This window comes from Rhea pennata, chromosome 1 (genome assembly GCF_028389875.1).
Source record: "Rhea pennata isolate bPtePen1 chromosome 1, bPtePen1.pri, whole genome shotgun sequence".
NCBI lineage: Eukaryota > Metazoa > Chordata > Aves > Rheiformes > Rheidae > Rhea > Rhea pennata.
Genome location: NC_084663.1, coordinates 8,628,786 through 8,652,873, shown reverse-complemented (window position 1 = coordinate 8,652,873; position 24,088 = coordinate 8,628,786). Strand labels below are relative to the sequence as shown.

The following is a 24,088-nucleotide window of genomic DNA, read 5'->3' as shown; positions in this document are numbered from 1 at the left end:
TTAACTCCAGTAGCAGAGTCTTATCCTCACAGAACCATCAACCGCAGTTTTAGTCCCCTTTCTCAAGGCATATGTCATCATGTGCAAGTGTGACATGAGTCATTATAATCAGATTTACCGATTCTCAGAGAAGTGTCACACTCCTCCTGTGCAGAGCAAGGTCTTTTGTACAGCTTTCTTATCAATGTGCTGGCTTAGCTTATTTACCCTCAATAGTTAATGCTGTATGGGTACAGAGTACATATACGAGCACTTACTGTGCTTATCCCTGCAGAAAAAAAAAATCAATACTTCTCTTACAGTACAATATTTCTTTGTATATCCTTCTTGGTTTACTTTTGATTACGCAAAACATACATATAAAAAGAAGATCCTGGGTCCTCCACAGAAATCCCAGATGTTATTCTGACAGTATTCGCAATTTATGACACTCATTTATTAGATGAAATTATTTCACTGTTCAACACTGCTTCTCTAGATGTGACTGCTATTGAGTCCACTATGAACATTTAGCTACATTTTCCCAGCTTCATTGCCAAAATTTTCAGCAGAAGTAGAAGGCTGAAAACACTGCTGTGTTTCCCTCCCACCTCTAAAAAAAAGATATTTTTATTTGTTTGCTAATGTATCATTTTTTCCTGAGTTATTTCCCTTCTGGAAGGAGTGTTGTTAGAGAACTGCACTCACAAATACTGGTAAACAGCTCTCTCAATCCTAAAGAGACAGAAAGCCGGTGACAGCCACCGCTTTAGCCCTGCAAAGAGTCAAAACATTAGAGATGAGTACAAGCTAGTCTGGGATTGCTACATAACTTCACATCTTCTGGCTTAGTTCTTTGATTAAAATTGTTAAAAGGTTCAGAATATCATCACTGCTGATGCATTTCTGGGGATAGAACTTGAAGTCCAGTTGAATGCCTACTGGTCTTTTCTGTCACAGGTGGTAAAATAACCTGTCATGTAGGGACTGTGTTCCATAGTGTTTATCCCAGACAGCAATAACACCTTCACTTCTGAGTGCAGAACTGAGACAGGAAGATCCAGATTGTTAGAAGTATTTCATGTTCCTAGTTTTCCACTGAAAAAAAGTCAAATTTGGAATGAAGTATTGCATCTGAGTTTAGCACCCGCATGCACGCCACTGAGAACTTCTCCTCCCAGACACTCCCAAGTGGTATAGGTGCCTAGTGTCAATTAGAATTGGAAAGTTGAACTACAGGAGTGTGGATTCAAGGCCGTGCAGGATGAGTCCCTGGACTGTTATACGGAAGATGCTCATCACCTCTTCCTTCCTCCATCTTGCACTGAAAGTCTGAGCATCAAGCTGCAACTCCAATGCTTTTTAACTGTGGAGATCCCCCACCAGGGGTACAGTATACTGCTTGTTACAGCGTTTTGTGGTGCCGAGCTTGTTCCTACCATGTGTACTATTCACACCTATCATAAAAAGGAGATAAGGCTATGACAGATTTTAGCAAGGAATGCAAAGTTTTGATGGCGATATGCCATACCATCCTCAAGTGAGAACCACCCCTTCTAGCCTACTGAGTCTAAGAGGACAGAGAAGGCTAAAGTGAAGCCCATCTCTTCAGTATCATTCACGTTTAGTGTCAGCAAAGCAATCTGGCAGCTTGTTCTTCTTCTGACATTCTTCTTCTGGCTAAACCACAAATAATGAGGGCCTCTTTTATGTGGAATCAACAGTAAAAGCTTCAAGAAGAAAAACAGTGTTTACCTTGGGAACAACAGCTATATCACACCATAATCCTGTAAAGGTGCAGCCTCATAGAGACTCTTGGGCTGGGAAGGTAAAAGACCGTGGGTGTTACAGACCGATGTAGGTAGCTGACTAGAGAAAGGTACCTGATTTTTCGTTAGGGTTTTGCCCACTGCTAATCATATATCCACAACTCGGTCCATTCAGAGCCAATATTTCTCCTCCATCTTTCTAAAATTACACTTTCAACACCCATTTTTGTAAAATATTTTTGGATTTAAGAAAAAAATGAAAAAGCCAAATTAGCAAAAAGCTAGATATATATACATAGTCGGTGCAAATGTTTTTAGCTGGAGTTTGACCTCCAGCTGCCCCAAAAGAGAGGGCGAGGATAAAGAGCTCAGCTCATGGGTGACAGCATTAGGAAATCCTTGGCACATGCTTTTGCCACTGTTACTGAGGGAATCTGAAAAATGTAACTTACCTTCAGCAAGGCAGCAACTGAACCTCTGCCTTCAGTCCTTTAGGACATATTGCAACGCAGTGAACCAGGGATTCCTCTGATGTCTCAATAGAGGCAAACTACCATTACTTCGATCCCATTCTGCTCAGCAGCCTAATTTACTGTCTGTTCAAAACAGCCATACCAGTACTTGCCTGTCTCAAAGGAGCTGTGTGAAATTTGATTCATTAAGCTGTGTTAAGCGCCATGAGATTCTCCCATGAAAAAGCTTTAGAAGTGCAGAGTGCTATGATCTTACACGGAGCCTCCTCTGTCCAAGGAATGTGCAACACACGCATTGTGTTGCAGAGACCTTATCTCTTCTAACACTTCTGAGGTTTTTCTTTTTCCAGTGTTTCATGTCTTCTCCAACCCTAGACACATTTAAATAAGCTGTGTAACAGCCCATGGGAAATTAAGAAGAAGAAAAAATTTAACCAAAAATATTGGAATAAATCCTATTCCCAGCAAAGAAGTCCCACACAGGATTGTCAAAATATTTGATGGGATTCAACAAATGTCTTTCAACAAATCAAAAGACAGAGCAGGGTTTCTGAGGCAGAATCTAACCCCATCTATCATCAGGATTACTGAATGGCCAGAAATACACTGAGAATCATGATTCACATGCCTAATATCTGTACCTAATTCACGGTTCCTTGAAGGCACTTATTATTAAGCCATTTTTAATGTTTTAAACTAGATTGGCTATTTCCCACAAGTATGTGTGCTGTCCCTGATGTATAAAGAACTAGCAATGATGGAATGGAGTACTGGAAATTAAGACTTAAAAAAATGGCATTGCTAGACTATTACAGATGTGGCTCAAAAGCTGTGTCACGGATGGCATTCTCCTCTGACACTACCCTGGCTGCTCCATTTGCACAATTTCCTGGTGCAGCCTCTCCCTGCCAACTTTTTGCTAGGAAAGTCCTTACAAACCACCTGCCGTCCTAAGAGCTTGATGAGGTTTGGTTAGGAAGTGGACTCTTTAGCGCAGGACGATGTCCACACCGATGAAACCAGCAGTGTGAGTGCAGACAAAGGTTTCCTGAACGATTCCCCCTTGCACTCCTTCCTGACTGTATCGCATCACACTGTATTGGCATGCTTTCTTCACAGTAAACCCTGTAAAGCCATTGTTGGAGGATTATAGCAATCGAACACAACATTCGGCCCTATTTTCAAAGGTGCAAAGCATTTGCAAAAACCATTGGCTACAACAGCAAAAAAAAACAGGCTACTATTGCTGCTTAAGTGCCAACAGATGGATTTCAGGCTCTAATTGCATGCACCATTGATTAAATTACTGCCTGGAGCTTTGCCAGAATAGATTATTTATTTCACATAACAAAAGCTAGATCTACACTGAAATTCTGTAGCTCTGTAGCACACATCCCCAGGCAGCATGGAGCTACCGTGCAGATATCTCTCACATGGTTCAAACTCAGCCCAGGTGCCTCTAGTCTACATTAAACCATCCCATACTACACTGAGACACTGCAGTATAGACATAGCCTTACATATCTCTCCACACTTGTTACCTATTACTTTTTGTTGTTGCTGGTTATCAACAGTTTTATCAAGACCAGATTTTCAAATCAAATGCTCTGATCAGTATGGAATTAACTGGGAAAAATGGGACCATTCTGAAACTGGCAGCATCAGTTAAGTGCCTAAATCAGAATTCTTTTGAAGAACTAGTCCTTAAAATCAAGACACTATAATATTCTAAAAAAATCCTCAGCTTCAGGATTTTGAGAAGAATTTTCTGTACTGAATTAATCACAGACACAACTTTACCGAGTTCCACCATCAGTCACAGCTCTCAGGGATGATTGGGTCACTATTCTCTATGATTAATCGGACTTATTTTTTTTTTTCTATGAAAAAACTACCATCTGGACATCATTGCAGTGAAGAGCATTAAAGAAAACAACATTGCAACAGGAAGCCTTTCTTCTCCCCACAGCACAGGAAGCAGAACTGCACATGTTGTTTGCATTGGCCCCAGAATTATACTGACCTCCGAGGCACAGGGCTAGCTTTACTAGTGAGGGAGTAGCTCTATCTTCCTGCCTAAGGATGCTTTTTCTGCATAGACTAAATGAAAAAAAAAAAAAAGTAAAGCTGCCATATTTCTTAGGACCACCTTTCTGCAAGTTGAATTTTTCACTACACACTGAATAACACTGCCTTAGCTAGAAAATTGACTTTTTTTTTTAGCCTATTTGGGGGAAAAAAGCCTACAGAATAATATGTTTGTGTACCCTTATTATGATCTAGCTCAAATAAAATAATTCCTGTTAGAATAAGCTGAAACAGGAATAGCAATTCCAACCCACACACTTCTGCAAGAAATGCTCTGAAATAGCTACACTGATGACATTCTTATGACAAAATCAAAGTGCTCTTTTTGAGTGAGGACATGAGTTGAAGCCACGTGAATATAAAGGTATGTGGACAAAAGTCAGAGAGTCACCAAAGGCTTAACAATGCTTAGACCATTTACCGAACCCCGAAAACCTACCCGTTACTTCCCACCCCTCCCCGGTCATGATGCCCAGTGATACTTCCCAATGAGCTCTCATACCTTAGGCAAGACCATAGGGCATGATACTCATTCCAGTCAGTATGGACAAAGCTTTATTCTGGTTTGAACACTCCCAGTCTAAGTCAATAGAGCATGACTCCATTCCCTGCAAACAGGCATCTAGAGATCTGTGAAGCTGAGGTATCCTACTGGTCTTCACTGCTGGCTCAGTATCCCTTAGGTCCCGTGTCACATCTGCCAGCCCCGTGTTTCAGGTGTCCCAGGGTGCTGCAACTGGCACTGCCAAACTGCAGTGAGAAAATGGACCCTGGCACAGACTAGCTGTACAAGAGGTTGCTCCACTTTGATGAAATCATTAACTCAGGGAATTCCTAGTATCTGTGCAATGTGTTGGTGAGGAAAGTGTTGGTGCCTGCAGCTGATGTCCTCAATTAATGAGTGGGAGACTGAGCCACAGAAAGAGACTGACTGGTCCTTTGCCTGCATTAAATAAAAGACAGAACCTAACTCTATAAAATTCCAAGAGATACCGTTGCCAAAAAGCCATCAATGCTTTTGGCTATTTATACCAGACTGTCTACTTTGCCACTGATGCCTGAGCATTTTTAATTTGCACTGTTGCAGCACATTTTTTCAACAAAAATCCTTGCTTTTGAATTCTCATAAATGTAGTCTGTGGTCAGAGAAAAATTTGGGGAAAATGTGAAAAACTAATTGATTATGCAAGTTTTAACAAGTTTCTCTTGGAATCTCAAGCACACTATTATTTTTGAAATTGTTTTGTTGGGCTATATTCCAAGACTGGCTTTAAATTTGATATACTGGAGACGACTTCCACACACTAAGAGAAGATCTCCAAAATCTTCCCTTTGTCATAAAAAAAAGAAGAGAGAGAGAAAAAATCCATTTTTCTTCATTTTTTTCCGGATATAATCAAAAGCAACACTGCCTTATAGCCAACAATATGAGCTTAACACAATAAATCTGAGCATATTTAAGCAAGGAATATGGCAACATATGAAAAAATCAGGACTTTAGACAAGATAAATCACACCAGAATGGCAATTAGAGATTATTTAAATTGTTTATTGTTTATGAAATGTTGTAGGTCAACACGACACTGCAGTGCATATGCAACACATTTGCCACCTCAAGGGGACTGCAATCAGAACAGCTCAGAAAAAAAAAGAGTAAAAAGTAGGAAAGATGGGGACTAAGCACTTGAATAAGTGGGATCAGAATTTTCTGTGAAAGAGGAAACCTGTACTTGTATAGTTGAAATATTTGTATAACAGAGATATTTGTATATGTCTTTTAGTGAATTTGTTTATCAAATGCATTGCGTCTTGGAGAAGATAAATCTCATTACGAACAGGAAAGGCATACAAATCCCCAAACCTTAGTAAGGAACACAAGCTGAGAGTGAAGGATGTTAGCCACCTGGGTCAAAGTCTCTGCTGGTTTAAACAGATGCAGCTCCATTAAAATAAAAGGTCCATTACAGTTCCAAAAGGGCTTTGAAAATTAAGTGGGCAGTAGAACAGCTACTCTACCCATTCACGGTTCACTGCTGTCACCAGAGTGCATTATCAATATCATCTAGCAATACCTTTAACCCATGACTGTCAAAACACTCAGTATTAAAAACCATTATTTGTGCTTTTCCTTAGAGTTTTCTATTCAGTTTTATAAATACCATCCTTTTAAAAGTTTGTTTTCTCTCTTCCTTCTAGGTAGCAAATTTACTCAGACTCTTCCAGATCCCCCAGATAAGTTATGCCTCTACCAGTGCCAAGCTGAGTGACAAATCCCGCTATGACTATTTTGCAAGGACAGTGCCCCCTGATTTCTACCAAGCAAAAGCCATGGCTGAAATCCTACGGTTCTTCAACTGGACTTATGTATCAACAGTTGCTTCGGAAGGAGACTATGGGGAGACTGGGATCGAAGCCTTTGAGCAGGAAGCCCGCCTCCGGAACATCTGCATCGCCACCTCCGAGAAAGTGGGGCGGTCCAACATCAGAAAGTCCTATGACGGTGTGATCAGAGAGCTGCTCCAGAAACCCAATGCCAGAGTGGTGGTGCTCTTCATGCGAAGTGATGACTCTCGGGAGCTTATTGCAGCTGCCAACCGTTTCAATGTTTCCTTTACTTGGATTGCCAGTGACGGATGGGGAGCTCAAGAGAGCATTGTCAAAGGCAATGAGCATATAGCCTCTGGGGCAATAACCTTGGAACTTGCTTCCCATCCTGTTAAGGAATTTGACAGGTATTTCCAAAGCCTCAGCCCTTACAATAATAGACGCAATCCTTGGTTCAAGGACTTCTGGGAGCAAAAATTCCAATGTAATCTCCAGAACCGAAAGCCACATAGAAAGACTTGTGACAAGCACTTCACTATCAACAGTTCCAACTATGAGCAAGAATCCAAGATTATGTTTGTTGTGAATGCTGTGTATGCAATGGCCCATGCCTTGCATAAAATGCAGCGGACTCTGTGTCCAAACACCACTAAACTCTGTGATGCCATGAAGCATCTGGATGGCAAGAAGCTGTACAAAGACTACCTTCTGAAAGTAAACTTTACAGGTAATAACTTACACCTCTCTTTTGGTACATTTAGAATGTTGCTGTAATTATTAATATGTTCAGTGCTCACAGTAATAGCCAGCTGAATTCCCAGCAGCATCTGATATCAGAGCTCAATAACATCAGAGTTCAAGACAGGGCAGGGCCCAGGAAAGGCCAGTTCTGCTGCAGGACAGGAAAAGAAAGAAGAGCTGGGACAGGGAGCCTGGAAAGAATCTTAAAAAATCAGGTTATGATCCTGCTGCTTCCGGTAGAAGGAAGAGATAGAGGTGGCAGCTGCTGGTGTTGGAAATGTTACCCTTCGTTTTTCCAAACAGGGACTTCCACACACCAGCCACCACTTCATTCAGAACCAGTTTGGCTTTCTCTAGGCATGTCTAGAGGCCAATGGTCATCTCACCACCTGCTACACTAGGCAACTGCCTACTGTGCTTATGCCAAGAGTTGGCTTTTTCTTCCTCATTTTGCTATGAGAATTTACATAATAGTTGGATCATGATCAATGGCTAATGTTTCTGCATAGTAAAGCAGTGATTGCTGCCATAGGACTGAATCAGTATAAACTATATAAATATATTTAAGTGCATAAAGATTTCCTTGATCTTTAAGCTTGACGACAGAATATAAAAAGCTAGATAAAACATGCACAGGTAAGAGGAGGAAGTGAATGAACTGGTAATGATATGAGGAAACCTCAGGGTGACTGGCTGCACAGCCTAAGTCTTTGCTTGTTTTTGCCATCACGCACTGCTGAGCTTAGTCTGTTATCAATGTTACATCGTTGCAAGGCTAAATAGATCTGAAGGCTAAATAGGTCTGAGGGGAAAACAAGTAAGATGTAGACAATCATAGTTTCTTGTTGTTACATGCTTTTCTTCTGAAGCACTTAAATTGAGCTTGCAGTTCTCTGAATTATTAAACTAGTACTCTCAACCGACCAAGCTGTTCAGGAGAGAACAATAATCTGCTCTTCATATGAGAACTGGCTCTGAGAGGAACCAAAGGACAATACATCTACAATACAAAATACTCAGTCTCAAAGAGACTCTCAGTGACAATACAACATTAATAATGCTGGAAACCATCTGAAAATGTTATATTGAAGCTTAAACTTCTCCTTAGTTTGGGAGTCTTCTCAGCTTTCGATTCGGACCCATCTCCAGGTGGGGTGGAGCAGGTCCCTAGTGATGCTCTCACTCTCATCTTGGGGACAGACTTTCTTGGGTACCCCCAGACAGGCCTTCCACAGCAAGCTACCATGATCCCTAGGACCACAGTCTCCCAGCAGCCTTCTAGCTGACTTGGTTAGAGCACCTCAGGGCTTCCTGATGGCCTGCCTGCATACCTCACTTTCTTTTCATGAAAATCAAGGAGAAATGAATGGAGACACAGTCACTTCCTGCATCTTACCCCATCCCTCGGGTTGTGATCTGGGGAGGATCACAGAAGCTTGGACATGCCCTGGTAATATAGATGTAGTCATAAAGAGAAAGAATATTCTCAGTGGGAGGAGCTGGAAGTTGAGGTGCTTCAAAACCCTTATCTGTTGCATGCCGTGCAACTGAAACAACACAGCCCAAGCAACATAATACACTTAACGCAGTTTGGGCTCCTAAACAGTGCTGTATCGGTAAGAATACTCATGTACCATAACATACACAAATGCATTTATAGTATGTGACATGGATGATCACATTTTATTTATTTATTAATTTCTCATGTCAGAGGTAACAGCACAAGACAAAATGAATCAACATTTCAGGCTTTAGCTCTTATGGAAAATAAGGAATAATAACCATTTCTTTTCCCCTTCAACAACATTTAGTATGTAGAAAATATCTTCTTGTTTGTTTACATTTATCCCTAAAGATACTTGGAAGCCTTGAAATTGTTGAAATCGAGGTGTTTAGGGGCACTTTACAGGACCTGTGTCCTGGCAGATTTGTCACAAGCAAATCGCAACAGTGCTGTACAACATCTCTCAGCAATTTTGACACTTCAGGACAGTAACAGCATACCCAAACGAGTAAGTGGTTCAGTAGCTTATTCTTCAATTATTTTGAAACTTTCTGTGATGGGTATTTTTATGAGATAAATGTATTAACTATTAATAAAGTAGAGCTTTGGCCTGTCACTCCACAATATTGGTTCCAGTACAAAATTGTAAAACTTTTTTCATCATGCAGTTTTTTTAAGCTCCCAAGTATTTTTATCCTGAGCATTTAGCCATAAAGTCAAAATATCCTCCATTTCCTTTGACTGTAATATCAGGAAAAAGTCATTTAGATATGACTAGAAAAATTCATTCTAATTTTGACTTAAATCAACTTGAATCCAAAGAAGAAACTTCTGTTTCCAAGCTTGTAAAGTGAGAGTCTTTGAATTTTTTCCTGCTTGAAATGAATTCTCTTTCATAAAAATATGATGTTTATTTTAAAATCAACACTGAAATCTTTGAATCTCATACCTGAGTTTTTTCAAACTTGAAAACTTTGTTTTCAGTTAATTATCAATTCCAATTTAAAATATTATAAAAACACTGGCTTGTTCTTTTCCCAGTGGTAGCCTTGTTCCACGGGTATTATTACTAGTGGTAAATTTTGCTTACAACATGATTTGCTCATCTCATTTCTTTGATATCAGTTCTCCCATTATAGTGTGTACCTATGGTTTTTATGTCCATGATTTTTAAAATCAGACAGGTGAGTCTTATGTAGTTAGAGAGTCAGCAAATCTCCCATGACTTCCTCCTGGTCCTGGTATGAAATTTTAATCTATAGGCTTCTTCATCCCAATCATGGGATGAAGAAGCTATTTTAGCTCTTTTCTCATTGAAGAGTGTGTTGTTAACACAATTTCAGGACCCAGCTACAAGGTCTGTTTGATCAGTGATGCTCTCATATTTCCAGCTCCACATCTGAAAACATATCCCAGTGCAGAGAGGATTGCCATGTGGATTACCAGCCCACCAGGCACACTGAAACCAAGTCGAACTGCAAATCTCTCACTTCTTTAGTATCTTTAAGGCCCCATGCCCACCAAAAGCAGTCAGGAATGAAACAGGACAAGATGGTAACCATGTTTACACATTCATAAACAACTGTTTAAGAAATGCCATCTGTGGTGAAAGCCAGCCGTACAGACAGATGAGCCCCGCGTGCATAAGCCTAGAGCAGGTATCGCTCTGTGACTTTGTGTATCTAACAAGTGGCCTGAATGGATTCTCCCGTTCTCCAGGAACGTGTGAGGGTGCATTGCAAACAAACCAGACGACTGTGTAAATGACAGCGTGCAATTATTTTACTGGTGTGTGACTGCACAATTTCAGACATCTACCCTAGGCACTTTAATTACTTAGTGTCCAATTATCATTAAAGGAGGGGTCAGTATTTTCAGAGGGTGATTCAGCCCACCTGAAACACAGTTTGCCCCTGTATCTCTTTCCATTGGCTACAGACAGAGCTTAGAGCACTGAGATTCTCACTGTCATTCAGCTAAAAGCTTGATGTTAGACTCCCAGGTACAGCAATACAGCAATCTGCAGGAAATTAGTCAGGGACAGGTGATAACATGGATAGAATAGAGGACTGGCCAGGATTTCTATACTCTCATGACATGCTACTGACATGCTTTGTGGCAGGTATTTCATGAACGTCTCTGGGTTCCTACTTACTCCTCCTGCTTCATTAAATTGAAATAACCACACAGAACTGCAATGTGGCAAGAGGGCAGGGTGAGAGTTCATTCTTTACTGTACGTAGGATACTTTGAGAACATATTTTTTTCCCAAATCCATAAGATTTTTATGAAAAATATGACATCTTTCAGTGAGGGAGAGAGGAGTCATCTTTGCTGGTTCACGCTTGCGGCAGCCGGATGTGAGAATGCAAAGACCAGTTTACAAACACACTCACTCCATCTCAGCTCTTGTTTGGACTTTTGCAGAGACAGAGGCTGGCTCATCTTCTTGGTCTTCCCATGTGCTATTCTCCCTCCTAAGAGCACAAGTGCAGAACTTCACATTCTGACTTGCAAAGCTCTTCTGTTGACAAGGAGCTGCTGATTCAAGAGGTCTTTAGCTTGTAGCACAAGAGAGAAGGGCTGAACAAAAGTAAAGGGCTCCATGGGTGAGAGCCCCGGAAAAACCTACTTTTCACTGGTGCCCAGGCTCTACTTGGCAGAGGACAGCAGTGGTAGGGGCTATGCGACTGTGAATCCAGAGCCAGCCCCAGCATGAGGCAGTGCTCCTCAAAGCCAGGGGCTTCCCTCACTTGGGAGGGCTGTTTGCTGGACCAGCTCTGCTAACTGGAGCCCTTTTCTATCCAAGGAATTTGACTAGATTTAGCCACATTTTAATTCCTTAAAGCAGCCAGGATGAAACAGAAGAACAACGTTTCCTTCACTCAGTTATTGCAAGTCCCACAGCATTAGACACATCTCAACACTGCGAGTGCTGGCATAGGCAGAGTGAAGGAGGTGCCTGTCCATTAGCAAAGGTCCTGTATGGCTCCTGCTACTACCATTCATCGCCTGGCGTAGCCACTTCTCCAGGGCATTGGGCTCAAAGTCAGTCTGCAGTGAGAAAGGACAGCAATGAACCATCATTCAATTTTCATCACCCTTCCAGTGAAAGTAGCAACCCTGGAAAATAAATCATTATAAATTTTAGGCAACACATACATTTATAGCATTCAGTGTGCTGTCCTACCTCTTTCTTCCTCTTTGTACCATAGCTACAAGTGTGACCATCATATCTCTCTTTATATTTTATTCAAAAATCCATGTCTTCTACTCCACAGAAAAGCTTTTATCATCAGTCCTTGCTCATATCAGGCAAAATCCTCCTTGTCCTACCAGGTTTGCATGGAACATAGGCCCAGAAAATGATGCAACTTGTATTACAAGGAGAATTACAGATGTAGAACATGAAAGGCGAGATACAAATTTACAACAAGGAGTATCCATCTGTAGGAGTGCAGACAAATGCTGGAGCTCTTGTCCAGGCTCTGTAGCAGACAGCCCTACCACTCTGTCATCTCACCCAGTGATTTCCCAAATGCCAGGTCAGACCCCCTGAGCCTCTGGCACTTGAGTTCTCAGGGTGTTTCTGGACTTCCTTGTGATCCGTTTTTGTAAAACACGCTCAGGCATGCTTTCGGCTGAAGGTAAAACTTCATGGACAGAAGGCAGCCAATACCTTGTTAATCACAAAAGTTTCAAAGGTATGATTCATGGCAGGTTTGTGACTAATAAAATCAAGGCAAGTATAGAGTGAATTGCCCAAGATATTCGTTAAAAATATACGTGAAAAAGATGTCCAGCATTTAAAAGAAAAAATATTGCCCTTTTCCTGGGACCAAAATGTTTTTAAACCTCTGAAAGCAGCTAAGAGAAAGACTCTGAAAGTACAGCTGAGATTTGCTTTTCAGAGCAGAGGACCAGTTAAACATGCAACATATTTTCCCATATTTCTCTCTATGTTATAGTTATGTTAGTACACACACGCAGAGCTGTAGTGAGATTTTGATAACATGGTTTTCCTGATGACTTCATCTGCTTTCTCTTTCCTCCAACTGCCTCTTTCCACCTGTAGCTGCTGCTGTGGATCTACAGTTCCTCTTCTTTGGGCAAATATGACCCTCAAAGAGGTACCTGGGCAGATATCTCTGCTTAGCCCTTGCTGAAGCTTTTGATATGTGTATGTGTGTGTGTTTTATTTGTATTTGTATGATGTATTTATATTTGTGTTTGTTTATATACACATATATTTCCACATATATATGTATATATGCATAATATAGCATTACAGTACACAGAATCATAAATTCATGGGGTAATTCAGGTTGGAAGGAACCTCAGGAGGTCTCTAGTCCAACCTCCTGCTCAAAGCAGTGTCAGCTATAAGACTGGACCAGGTTGCCCAGGGCTTTATAGATTCTTTTTTTTTAATAGATAAAATTTAAACATTTTACTATAGAACTTGTTCATCTGACCCTTTAAATTTGAGGTATCAATATGGTAAATGATCTGATACTAATCATGTTAATTATTATATGTCTGCAGACACACTCTCTGCATTCTGGATGCATTTTGTCTCATGCACTGCAGCGTCCAAGCAAAATAACTGATGGCCTGGAAGCCACAAGCAGACCTCTTCATCTCTAGACCACAACTTCCAAATAAGTCTTTCACTAAAATTTCTCTTGCCATGATGGTAAGGCAGTCACATATCTGTAAATGGTGTCTGTTATTTAGCCCGAGACCATCATAAAAAGCAGCTTTTCGTGCTTTCATCTGGTATATTAATTAACATTAATTGGCCTGGGTGATCAGGAGCGGAAGTTTTCTTACCTTATCTTAACAGGCTGGAGTGGTGGAGACCGAGGTGTGCTGACCCCCGTGTGCTGCCAGTACTCGCTTGTCTGGCACGGCTGCTGACCCCTATATATATATAAAGATGGTAAATGCAGCATTAGCGAGTCACAGACCAGCAACAACTCCTCTTCATCGTTCTCAGGAAGCGGGAGGAAGTATGTTGCTTTTGGCCTGCACCCAGCTAGGTGCCATTCCTGGAAAGTCTGCAGAAACCACGCTCGAGCAATGACCCCAACATCATCATAGCAGCATGTTTAGGTGAATGAGCTTTGAAGTCCCTGAAATAGCAAATAGCACTCACTCTCAGTTTTCTCCACTTGAATATTTATACAACCCACCACTTCAGCTGAGATAACAAAAAAACTGAACAGAACACAAATTTAGATAGCCCCTGCCTTGTAACTTACAGGCACTTACAAACTTAGTTTGCCTTGGTCATATTAATAAAGTAACCTTTGGGCATTATGTAAAGCTCTGGATTACACAGTGCCCATGTGGGTGGTAAATGAGGATAAGTTTAGACGCTCTGTGTTTATGGAGCAATACGTGACTGAAAACCTGAGCAATGATTTTCTTTCAGATCGCATATTTGAGAGACAGAAGGCTCAGTAACTTAATTTCTCTAAATCACAGACTTTCTGTTTGCCTGCTGGTTGTTTTATAACAGTTATTATTTCATCTTTTGTTTCCCTGGCAAATGTCACTTGAATTCAAAATACCAAGGCTCTGCACAGGCAAAGTGCTCAGGGGATTAGGAAAACTCATACAGCCTTTCACCCTCTGACTGTGCACCCTCACTTTTCTGATCCTCCTGCTTCCACAGCAAGATGAGAACTCAAGACATATCATGGAAATAGATTATTATTCTTCATACAGATTTACATGCATGTGACATCCACACATAGCTAAAATGATGCCAGGTCTGCTGTTTTTTCTTGTAACCTGAAAGGACATGATATCATGCAAGAAAAGAATTGGGTGAAGGATTCCTATTCCTTGCACTTTAATACCTAATTTGGATCTGAAAAAACAACAAAAGGACCAGATTCTGTTCAGTTACCTGCTATGGAAGGAGGTAGTGCTCTGAGAGGTAGTCTCAGTCTCATTAGTACGATGAGGTGCCGTTTAGGGGATGAAAGGGGCACAGTTTAACCTCAGAGCATGACCGTGACAATATTAATAAAGATGAGGACAATGACATGAGGAGAAGACTGTACAGGGACTAGGACAAGGACACCCTATCCAAAGGAATTTTTCTTTTAAAGTATCATCGAGGTGCAAAAAATACCTGAATTTCAAGAACTTTAGGCATGTCCCAGAAAAATGGTCTTTTCAATAGGCAATGGAGGAAGTCACAAATGCAGATGTCTAATTTCAAGGATAACTAAATGCTCCATGAACAATTTAACAAACCATTATTTTTGTTGGTGGTTAATAGTTATCCTAGAGAGGCAGAATTATGAACATAATTCTGCAGAAAAGTATCTTTACAGTTACATGATAACATATGCAATGTCTTAACTTTCACTTCTTTCCTGGAAGTCGTGTTTGCCTCCCACAGTAGAGTGCAGTGCAAAGATATTCCCAGGCTATCACTGGCTAAACTATCTCTTGTGCCAAACCAGAACAGCTGCATTAGTTTGACACTAATCTGCAGCTATCAAGCCCAGCCTAGTGCTACATTAAAACAGTTGTGCCGCTTTTTGGACCTTAGCTAGCAACTTCACATTGCACTCTCTCATGTAGTCTACCAGCGTGGTCTCCAGATGCAAAGGTCTGTGCCAGTTGGCACAGATCTTGGTCTGGATCCTACATCACTTCCACATACCACATTTCCACGCAAAGCCACCAGCTGTGCTGTACTTGTTGAACTACAGTTCAGATAACCTTTGGGATGAATGGGGAACACATGAATCTCTTTCAGCTTTGTGCAAAGCCCAAATTATTCCCTTCAAGCTTACCCTCGAGTATTTCTGGCTCCCAGTATATAAAGGATCAGCTCAATGATACAATAGTGTCTCCCTGTCTACAAGATTGAATCTTTCAAAGTGAGAAAGGAACTTAACCCAGTCCCAGAACATTTCTTGTGTAAACCTCTGCACTAAACACACATCAGTCACAGACATTCACTGTCTTTCCTTTTATGTAAATGATGTCATGGATGAAAGAAATCCTCTGAGCAGACGCTTCAGAGAAGTGATTGAAAGGATTTAAAGATCTAATGAGAAATTTACCTTTCTTATTCCTGCAAATATTTGTGAGCTTTTTTATCAAAGAAATCACTCAGAGATAGCTCATAATAATAGATTACACTTGCCTTTTGAAATCTAATTTGAAAAGCAAGCAGCTCTGCACACTTAGGGAGTAGAAACTACACTTATGTGTGAGCACTCTTCACAAACTGACCTTCCACACAGTTCCCATTAACTACAAACTGGATGGGCCTGGCAGAGAAATGTCTTGAAGGGTGGTTATCTTTCATTTCCTCCTCTGTCAGATCCACATTTCTGAACACCTTTAAAAACATTTCAGAGAATGTCTACTTTGGCATCACTGCAATATTTATGGCTATTTTGTTAGCAGATACAGAAAATAATGTAAAAAGATATTTCATTGCTGTTATCTGGGTGAGTCATTTCCTTGTGTTTTCTTCTTCCTGCCATGAAACCGTATTTTATGTGAGGATATAACCAGCGAATACAAAGAATACTAAAATTCTTCAAGGCAAGGGGGAAAGGCACACACACTTACACACATGGAAATTAGAAACAGAGAATATTGTATCAAAAATGTCCTCAAAATGCTAGCTGTAGCATGACTTAAGCATAGGAGTAATACCTTGATTTGCTTTCTCACCTCTTGCTCCAGTCATGGAGCAAAGTCAAGGGTAATCTAAACCTTGAAAGAGCAATAATAACTTAGAGAAGTCAACAGCAATTCACCTGCTCACTACTGGAATCTGGAATGTTAAGGGACTCAGTGTTAAGCCAGAATGATGTTTTTAGGTAAACAAATCTGCAAACAAAAATCCTTAAATTTCAGGCACATAATGCATACAAACATCATTAAGGGTCTACAGACCAAAACTCACCGACTCCTCATTACATGGGAAGAATGGCACAGAGCCAAAGGCAGTGATGTGAACTGTGGTTACAAACACCTGATAAATGGTAAGCGTAGATTATGGTACCTCACACACTGAAGGCCCCAGCCTCCTCAGTCTTGCATCTACTTTCCATCTCCTACAGTTTTGTTTTTCTTGCTACAAGCCCATCTTTCCACCTGCCAATATATGAATCATCCTCTCATCGCCTCTGGGCTAATGGCACATATGTATCTAGCACTTTTCCTACAGAAGAAATTCAAAAATACTTTAAAGGCTGAGAGACGTTCACTTTACAAGCAAATACTCACTTACTGTTCTTTAAAGTTCTAATATATTTAATCTAGTTATACAGTAAAAGATATTACTTGGCATAAGATTGTTTGCATGAGCAAAATGTGGTGATCAGAAAATCAAAAAATAGCTCTCTACCAAAGGGGAGGGAGAACCTCCTGGTGTTTAGACAACAGCACTGATGAGTTGCAGCATCCTTCACCAGGGGATAGTCCTTAAACTCTTCTCTGTGTTTTTCTTTGATCCTGTCCTTCTAGAAGCTATGACTGGCTTTTATGCCATCTTGCTATCTCCTTTGTCTTTCTCCATCCATGGGATATTTTGCATGTGCTGTATATATGTTCTTTTTTCTCTTTGTTATGCCCTAAAAACAATCCCGCCCAGCTGCCAAGGCTGAATTCCTTAGTGATCAGTAACTGCCTGTTTATATGTGTTTTCCAACCTTTAGGGCCTCAAGCATCTTTCTGTGCTTGTACTTTAAGCACATGTAGAAATGTATGGGGCAGGTTTGCTGGACTTTCGCTATCTGAGCAGTAGTCACATAGTTGTCTGTAACAGCAGAAGGCTGCATTCATGTACTCCTTTACAAGTCCATGTTGCTAAGTTCCTTTGACACAAATAACTGTACATCATACGTCCCTCAAGCTCTTGAGAATGAAAGCTATAGCACCAGTGAATTTCACCTGTAGTGTCCCAGAAAGTAGAATTTTTCTTCTATGGCTCAGATAGCTGGAGCAGCTGATCACTGCTCCAAGATCTTGACACCAGCTCAGCAGCCAAGATGGATATGCAGGGCCAGGGCAAGGAGGAGAATTCCTCCTCCATCAAACAGTGCAAAGGAAACTGCATGAATCTGCTAGTGGGAAATGTACTGAGAAAGTCTGCTGAACTTCCTCTATTAAATTTGCACTTCAGTTTGAATAAATAAGGTCTAGTTGATAGCTCAGTAACTAAAGAATAAAAAAATCATCTTGGAGGTTCTTCATAAAATAACATTTTTTAAATTAGGTGAGGCTTCGATGCTGTGCTGTTAGTGTCCTTTTTAGATCTTTAAAACAGTTTATCAGTCTAAGCCTATCAATGTGTCTCTGCTTCCACCATTAAACAGGCAAATAAATCAACATTTTCTTTTCACCTTTTCCCTGAGGTCCAGTGATTTCTCTTGCTGTTGCTGAACAAAGTCAGTGGAGCAAAACAGCAAAAACGATTCTGTATTCTCAGCTTTTATCTTTCTTCTAGAGAGCAGAATTTGCAAGTATTAATAGGACATGCAGTTTGCATGTTGTAGGATAATAGATAACAGTGAACACTGATGACACTGGGAGAAGTGATGTACCACCTTTGCAGCTGGTGTGTGATATGCATGAATAATTTTAAAAGCCAGGTGTTTTTATCCTTTATCTCACTATCTTTTTACTGCAATTCACTGGTGCAAACAGCCCACCTTCATTTCTGCATTGACTGACTCAGCATTTCATCATTCATGAGATATACTTCACTGAATGCTAGCTTAACCTGCCGTTTTATTAGATGTACATTTCTAGTTGTTGTGTATTTACATGGAAATGAGGGAAAAGACAGTGCAAACTCAGAGCTTTTCCAAGGGAATTGAGTGGTGGGCTTTACCCAAAGCATTAGTTTGATGGTCAAAATTCAACTTAGCCAGCTTTCATCTCCTCTTTGAGACACTTCACATCATAGCCTAGTAAGTGCAGAGTCATCAATGGAAGAAGACAGATACCTTCCTGAAGGCAATTCATTTTAACCAGGACCTGTCTTTGGAGGTGCCTATTTTTCTCCACTGACTAGAGAAGCTGTGCAAGAAAATGGTGCTCTGGACACCCTAACTAAATTTAGGTTAAATTAATCTAGGCCGCTTTTTTTCTCACACGTCTTGTCTTCAAAAAGAAAACTGGTCTTCTTCAGAATCTTATATTGTGAGATGTGTGATACATTTATATTTCCAGCTGAACACCACATCTTCTTTCTCTTCCACCAGTATTATGTCAGATATGCTAACTGCTGTCACTGAGCTGCACAACATGTCCATGTCTATGCCTACTCTGTGAGCCTGAAGGTTGCTACACATATTTCACCATAGCATTGTTTCTTTATTCCAACATTGAAGCATCCTCTAACTCCTTTTTTTTTTCCAAAAAAGGCTCAATAAATATGAGTTTCTAAGAATTCTCTCTTTAGAACTCACAGCCTCATGATTTTATATTCTCAGTGGAAATACATTTTTTTTTTTTTTGCAAATTGCATCATTATTAACAATTTTTATGGTGATTGTTGAGAGTTTGCCATAGCTTCTTACCAAAAACAATAGTATAGAGTCATGAGATTTGTAGGAAGAGGCAATAGCTTTCATCAGATTGTCTGCATACCTAGAAAACATAGAGAAGGTTTTGACATAATGATTCTTTGTCATATTTATATTGTGCCTTGTACCTTCATTAGGTCTTGTGTTTCTAAACTATATTTTTCTAAAGAAACTAACAGATAGATTTCAAAAAATCACTCAACAAATGGATAGTAATGAAGTTGTTTGCATTGCTGTTGCAATGTTGTATTACAACACTGAAGTTGTAATGAAGTGAAATTGTGTTTCCAGCAGGAAATAAAAACATAATATACTGAACTCCAGGCAAAGCACTTCCTTAAAACAATTGAAGGTCAAGTTTATTGAGCAATTTCTCTGATGACCTAATGAAATGATTTTGTGCTTGAAAGCTTGCTCCCTTCTTCTATCGATAGACTAGTTTTAAAAAAATTACTGCCTTTCTTACATGCTTGAAATTTCTTGAATCTTAGACCATCATAGCTACAGTGTAACTACTACTAAATAATAGTATTGTGTAATAAGTAATTAAATCTATTAAATTAAATCAATCCACCTGGTTTGAGAGTGTCTTCATATCAAGTTATGTAGGAAATAAAAGATCAATGGAGATATTTCAAAGTTCATTTGGTTCTGATCTCTAAAGACAAACCATCTAACTAAATTATTCAGAGCACTCTCTGGAATGTAAAGTTCTCACAGAGGAGAGAATATTTTAAGCAGCTTCCTTCAGAATCTTAATCTCTTAATCTATTCATATTTCCTTCAAACTGATGAATAGGGACCCAAAGTATTGTTAGAAATTTAACACTTCCCTAGCAATCAACTGCAATATGCAACCTGAGGGGTGGAATTAACACATTGTGGGATGGTGCCTCCAAAACGAGAAAGAATCATGCCACTGCGATATAACTGATATAACTTACCTAGTCCAAAGGAACTGAAATATGCTAGCTATTTCCCGTGCATAACTAACACAGAATTAAAATATGGTTTTGAATTCCTTCAGTTGCACCCCTGGATGCCTTGAGAAGAGAAGGGTAAGTCAGCACTTTCCTTCCCATCAGTTCTCATTGCAAAGGTTAAACGAGGCTGAACTATACCCAGAAGTCCAGACCAGCTGTAGAGGAAACTCTTAACCCAGGTATTAGCAGAAAGCCCAAGCCAAAATCTAGAGCTCTAAAAGCAATATTAATCTTCAGCAACTGACAGATAACATTGCTAGGAAATTCAATTTTTTCTGAAACCAGAACATCTGAGGAGTTGTTAAAGGCCAGCCCAGAATGTGTAGTTCCACCTCTTGAGCTTTTGTGTTGTTACCTAGCAATACTCATAATTCTTCATAATGGAATTGGGTTCCCCTTGCTTATATCTGCAAAATAACTGGTTGGCCTGAGGGAGGAGTTAGGCAGTTTAAAGTCATAGTTTAATTTCCTTTGTAATTACAAGTTGATTGCTGGTATAAATTACCTTGTATGCATTTTGCCTCTTGTGCCAGTCATCTCCCAAAGTGAATAGTCTTAAATTAAAAGACTGATATTAATCCAAAGGCATTGCTATGTTGGAATTTCACAAATCATTCATATCAATTATCAATCAGGCAGATTTTTTTTAATGGATATTAGATGCTTTTTTGTGTGTTTGATTTCTTTTATAGTGAGATTAATGCAATTTTAACCTAAAGACTTCAAGAGATTTTCCTGACTTCAAGGGATATGTTTTGTACGTCTAAGGAAGAATATAATGATTGTAAAATATCTGCATGCTTTCTGCCTTCCATATCTTGAAATGCAAACCCTTTAACAAATTGGAAATCCTGTTGTTAATCCATTAAATTTCCTAAAATAGGAGCTGAGTGGAAGATCTAATATACTTAGGAAAATTATATTTATGTAAGACTAATCAAGGGTAGCATTATTCAGGTGTGACCCACGTATCTCTCACAAGGTGGCCTCACACTGCTCATCTTTCTGCATATTTGCATTTGCCAGAAGTCTCTGTCATACCCTGGCTAAGCTGTTCCCAAGTAAAGCTGTCCCTAGGGATAAGGCATTCACAGGTTTGCATATATTTTTTGAATGAGAAGAAGCAATACTGCTGATGATACAAACACATTCAGAAATGGTGTAGAGGTTATAAGAGACTATTTGACTTTGTGAAAATTCGTATTTTAAGCCCATTCATTATTTACTAATTCTGGAGAGGTACAATCTAATGAAATTCTAGTCTAAGCATTCCTTATACTAACTTTCAAGGCACCAAGCTTCAACGTCCCTCATGCCAATCAGGTGTGAAACCACCTGCATTATGCTGAGACAGAAACAAGGATGGGTGAATCAGGGCTCCATCATTTAGTCTGAATGTTCAGCAAAGCAGAAACAAGTCACTTTGACCTCAGCAAATGATATCTAGCTAAAAATAAAATAAGATGAAAAGATGTCTGATTTCCCAGGGTCCTTTATGATACTTTTCAAGATAAGGCATCATACACTCAGATGAGCCCCTTGGACAAACACACCATATCCTGTTGTTATATTATTATTAAGGCTCTTCCTTACACTACTTTAATAAGGCATTGCCCAGAATATGTAACAGGAAGAAGTAGGGAGCATTTAAAAATAACTATATTTTTCCATCACGTAAACAAATGTCGTGTTTTTCATTCCTAAATCAGAAGTTCAGAGTTTTTGCAGCACCATCTAGTGAGACTAAGGAGGTTTTACTCAACTTTTCAGAAACTCCAGTCTGTTCCCTCTTCACACTTGCATTTCTTTATAATCCCCATGATCTCCTTATAATCTACTGGCTGAAAGTCTTTGGGGCCAACAAGCTGTAGAAGAAGGTTCTCTTAGTACACACAATATTCCTTTTTACATTTCTTTTTGAGCCACATGAAATCCTACAGCTTTGGAAACTACAGAGCTGAAAAATGCGGCACTTTCATTGTAACAGGCTTGCCTTGTTATTAATGAATTGCCTCCTAGCTGGTGAGCTGTGCCTCTGATCTCCACCTCGTTTTGAAAGGACACATTCTTCAAGCACAGAGCAGATGTGTGCTGTATTTGATATGAGGACTGTTCTCAGATGTAGGTGCACCTGTCAGTATTCCTACTAGGAAGTGTTACAGACGTTATTTTCTATAAGACAATATTTGTATATTCAGTTCTCTGCCAGACACATGTGAGAGTCTGTGTGCAAAATATCTTTCCTGGCCCAAAGACTTTACTGGTAAACAAAACTACATCTGATTCCAGGCCAGTTAAGTTGAAGGTCATCTGCTTTTCCTAGGCTGCCTTGTCTCTTAACAGTTTCCCCTAGCTTAATTAAGGATTAAAACTGTTTTGCTTTTATCGTCAAGTCGTCACTGGTTAAAAGATTCTGAAACATTTTTCATCTACCTAACCCAATGTGTGGAATCAAAAACATATCAAAAAAGATTTTGCATACCACCTCTTAAAATAAAAACTCTTTTTAGGACTTTCTTTCTGAATTCTTGTATGCCACCAAGACCTACATATCACTGACACGAAATATAATAGAAGTTTCTAAAATTTTTTTTTTTTGCTATAGCCTTGCTAACACCTTGAAAGCAACTCACCTGCTTTTAACAGCATATATGCAAAAAATATAATAGTTTTCTATGAGCAAGTTATTGTTAGTCATTGTTTGGTATGATGATCCCACTGTATGAAGAGGGAAACAAAATGACATAATTCACTGTACAGAAACTACAAAACAACATTTTAAGTTCTGATCAATATCTGCTACTGAAATAGTCACAAAGCTATAAACCCTTTCCCTTACTGCTTGAGTCTGAAGGAATTTGTTCTCCACTTCTACAATGGCATCATCCCCTCGATAGGATTTCTTCCATGAGGTGACAGAGGTGGGCTGTCAGCACAATAGCTCCACAGGTTTTTGCCTTCTGCATTTTGAGTAGCTGAGAGTTTCTCCCATTCTAATAAAAGTCACTAGTGTTGTATCTTCATTGCTACACTGCTGCAAGCTTGAGCACAAAGCATGTCTGGTTTATCTTTAAATCACTTTTAATTATCCTTTCTTTTCCTAGACTGAATTTACAGAATTTCTCTTGGATAATTGCTTTGCAATAGGCTAATCCAATTCATGAAGTACAAGGGAAGGAGGAGGTGCAGACACTGTTCAAAGGAGACAAAGTTTTTCTTGTAATTTGGATAGCTTCTTAGCTAACTGCACAGATATACCCAGAGAGTCATGTTTCTTACCTCTCAAGGGACAAATTCAAAAGAGCTTAGTTAGAACTCCAAAAAAGATCCACCAGAAACACTTGTTTAAAGATTTTAGGTTTACCCACAAAACTGAAATTAAAATATGAAAAAATTCTCACTGAGGATTTATAATGTGGCCTGACATTTCACCTCTGAGAAAGTCATCTGTCATTATGCAAAAATGATTCTTTTCACTCTAGAAAATAAAGTCTCATTTCCTTACGATTTTGCGTTATTGCCTATAGGCATCTTTTTGTTATTATTAGATCATCCTTTCTGAAAACAGGACTTTGTTGAAGCACTGCTACATGATCTGGAATACATTGATAAACACCAGTTAAAATATCTTAGTGGTTTTATATGTAAT

General features: G+C 39.6%; 1 protein-coding gene across 2 annotated transcripts in view; it reads left to right on the top strand.

The window, feature by feature from the left end:
• The window catches only part of GRM3 (glutamate metabotropic receptor 3), a 47,668-nt gene that overhangs the window by 5,491 nt on the left and 18,089 nt on the right, over window positions 1–24,088 (top strand). For both annotated transcript variants that reach the window (XM_062597418.1, XM_062597505.1), the window contains exon 2: window positions 6,506–7,361. In XM_062597418.1, the coding sequence (XP_062453402.1) occupies window positions 6,506–7,361 (856 nt within the window). The remainder of the gene's footprint in view (window positions 1–6,505; window positions 7,362–24,088) is intronic.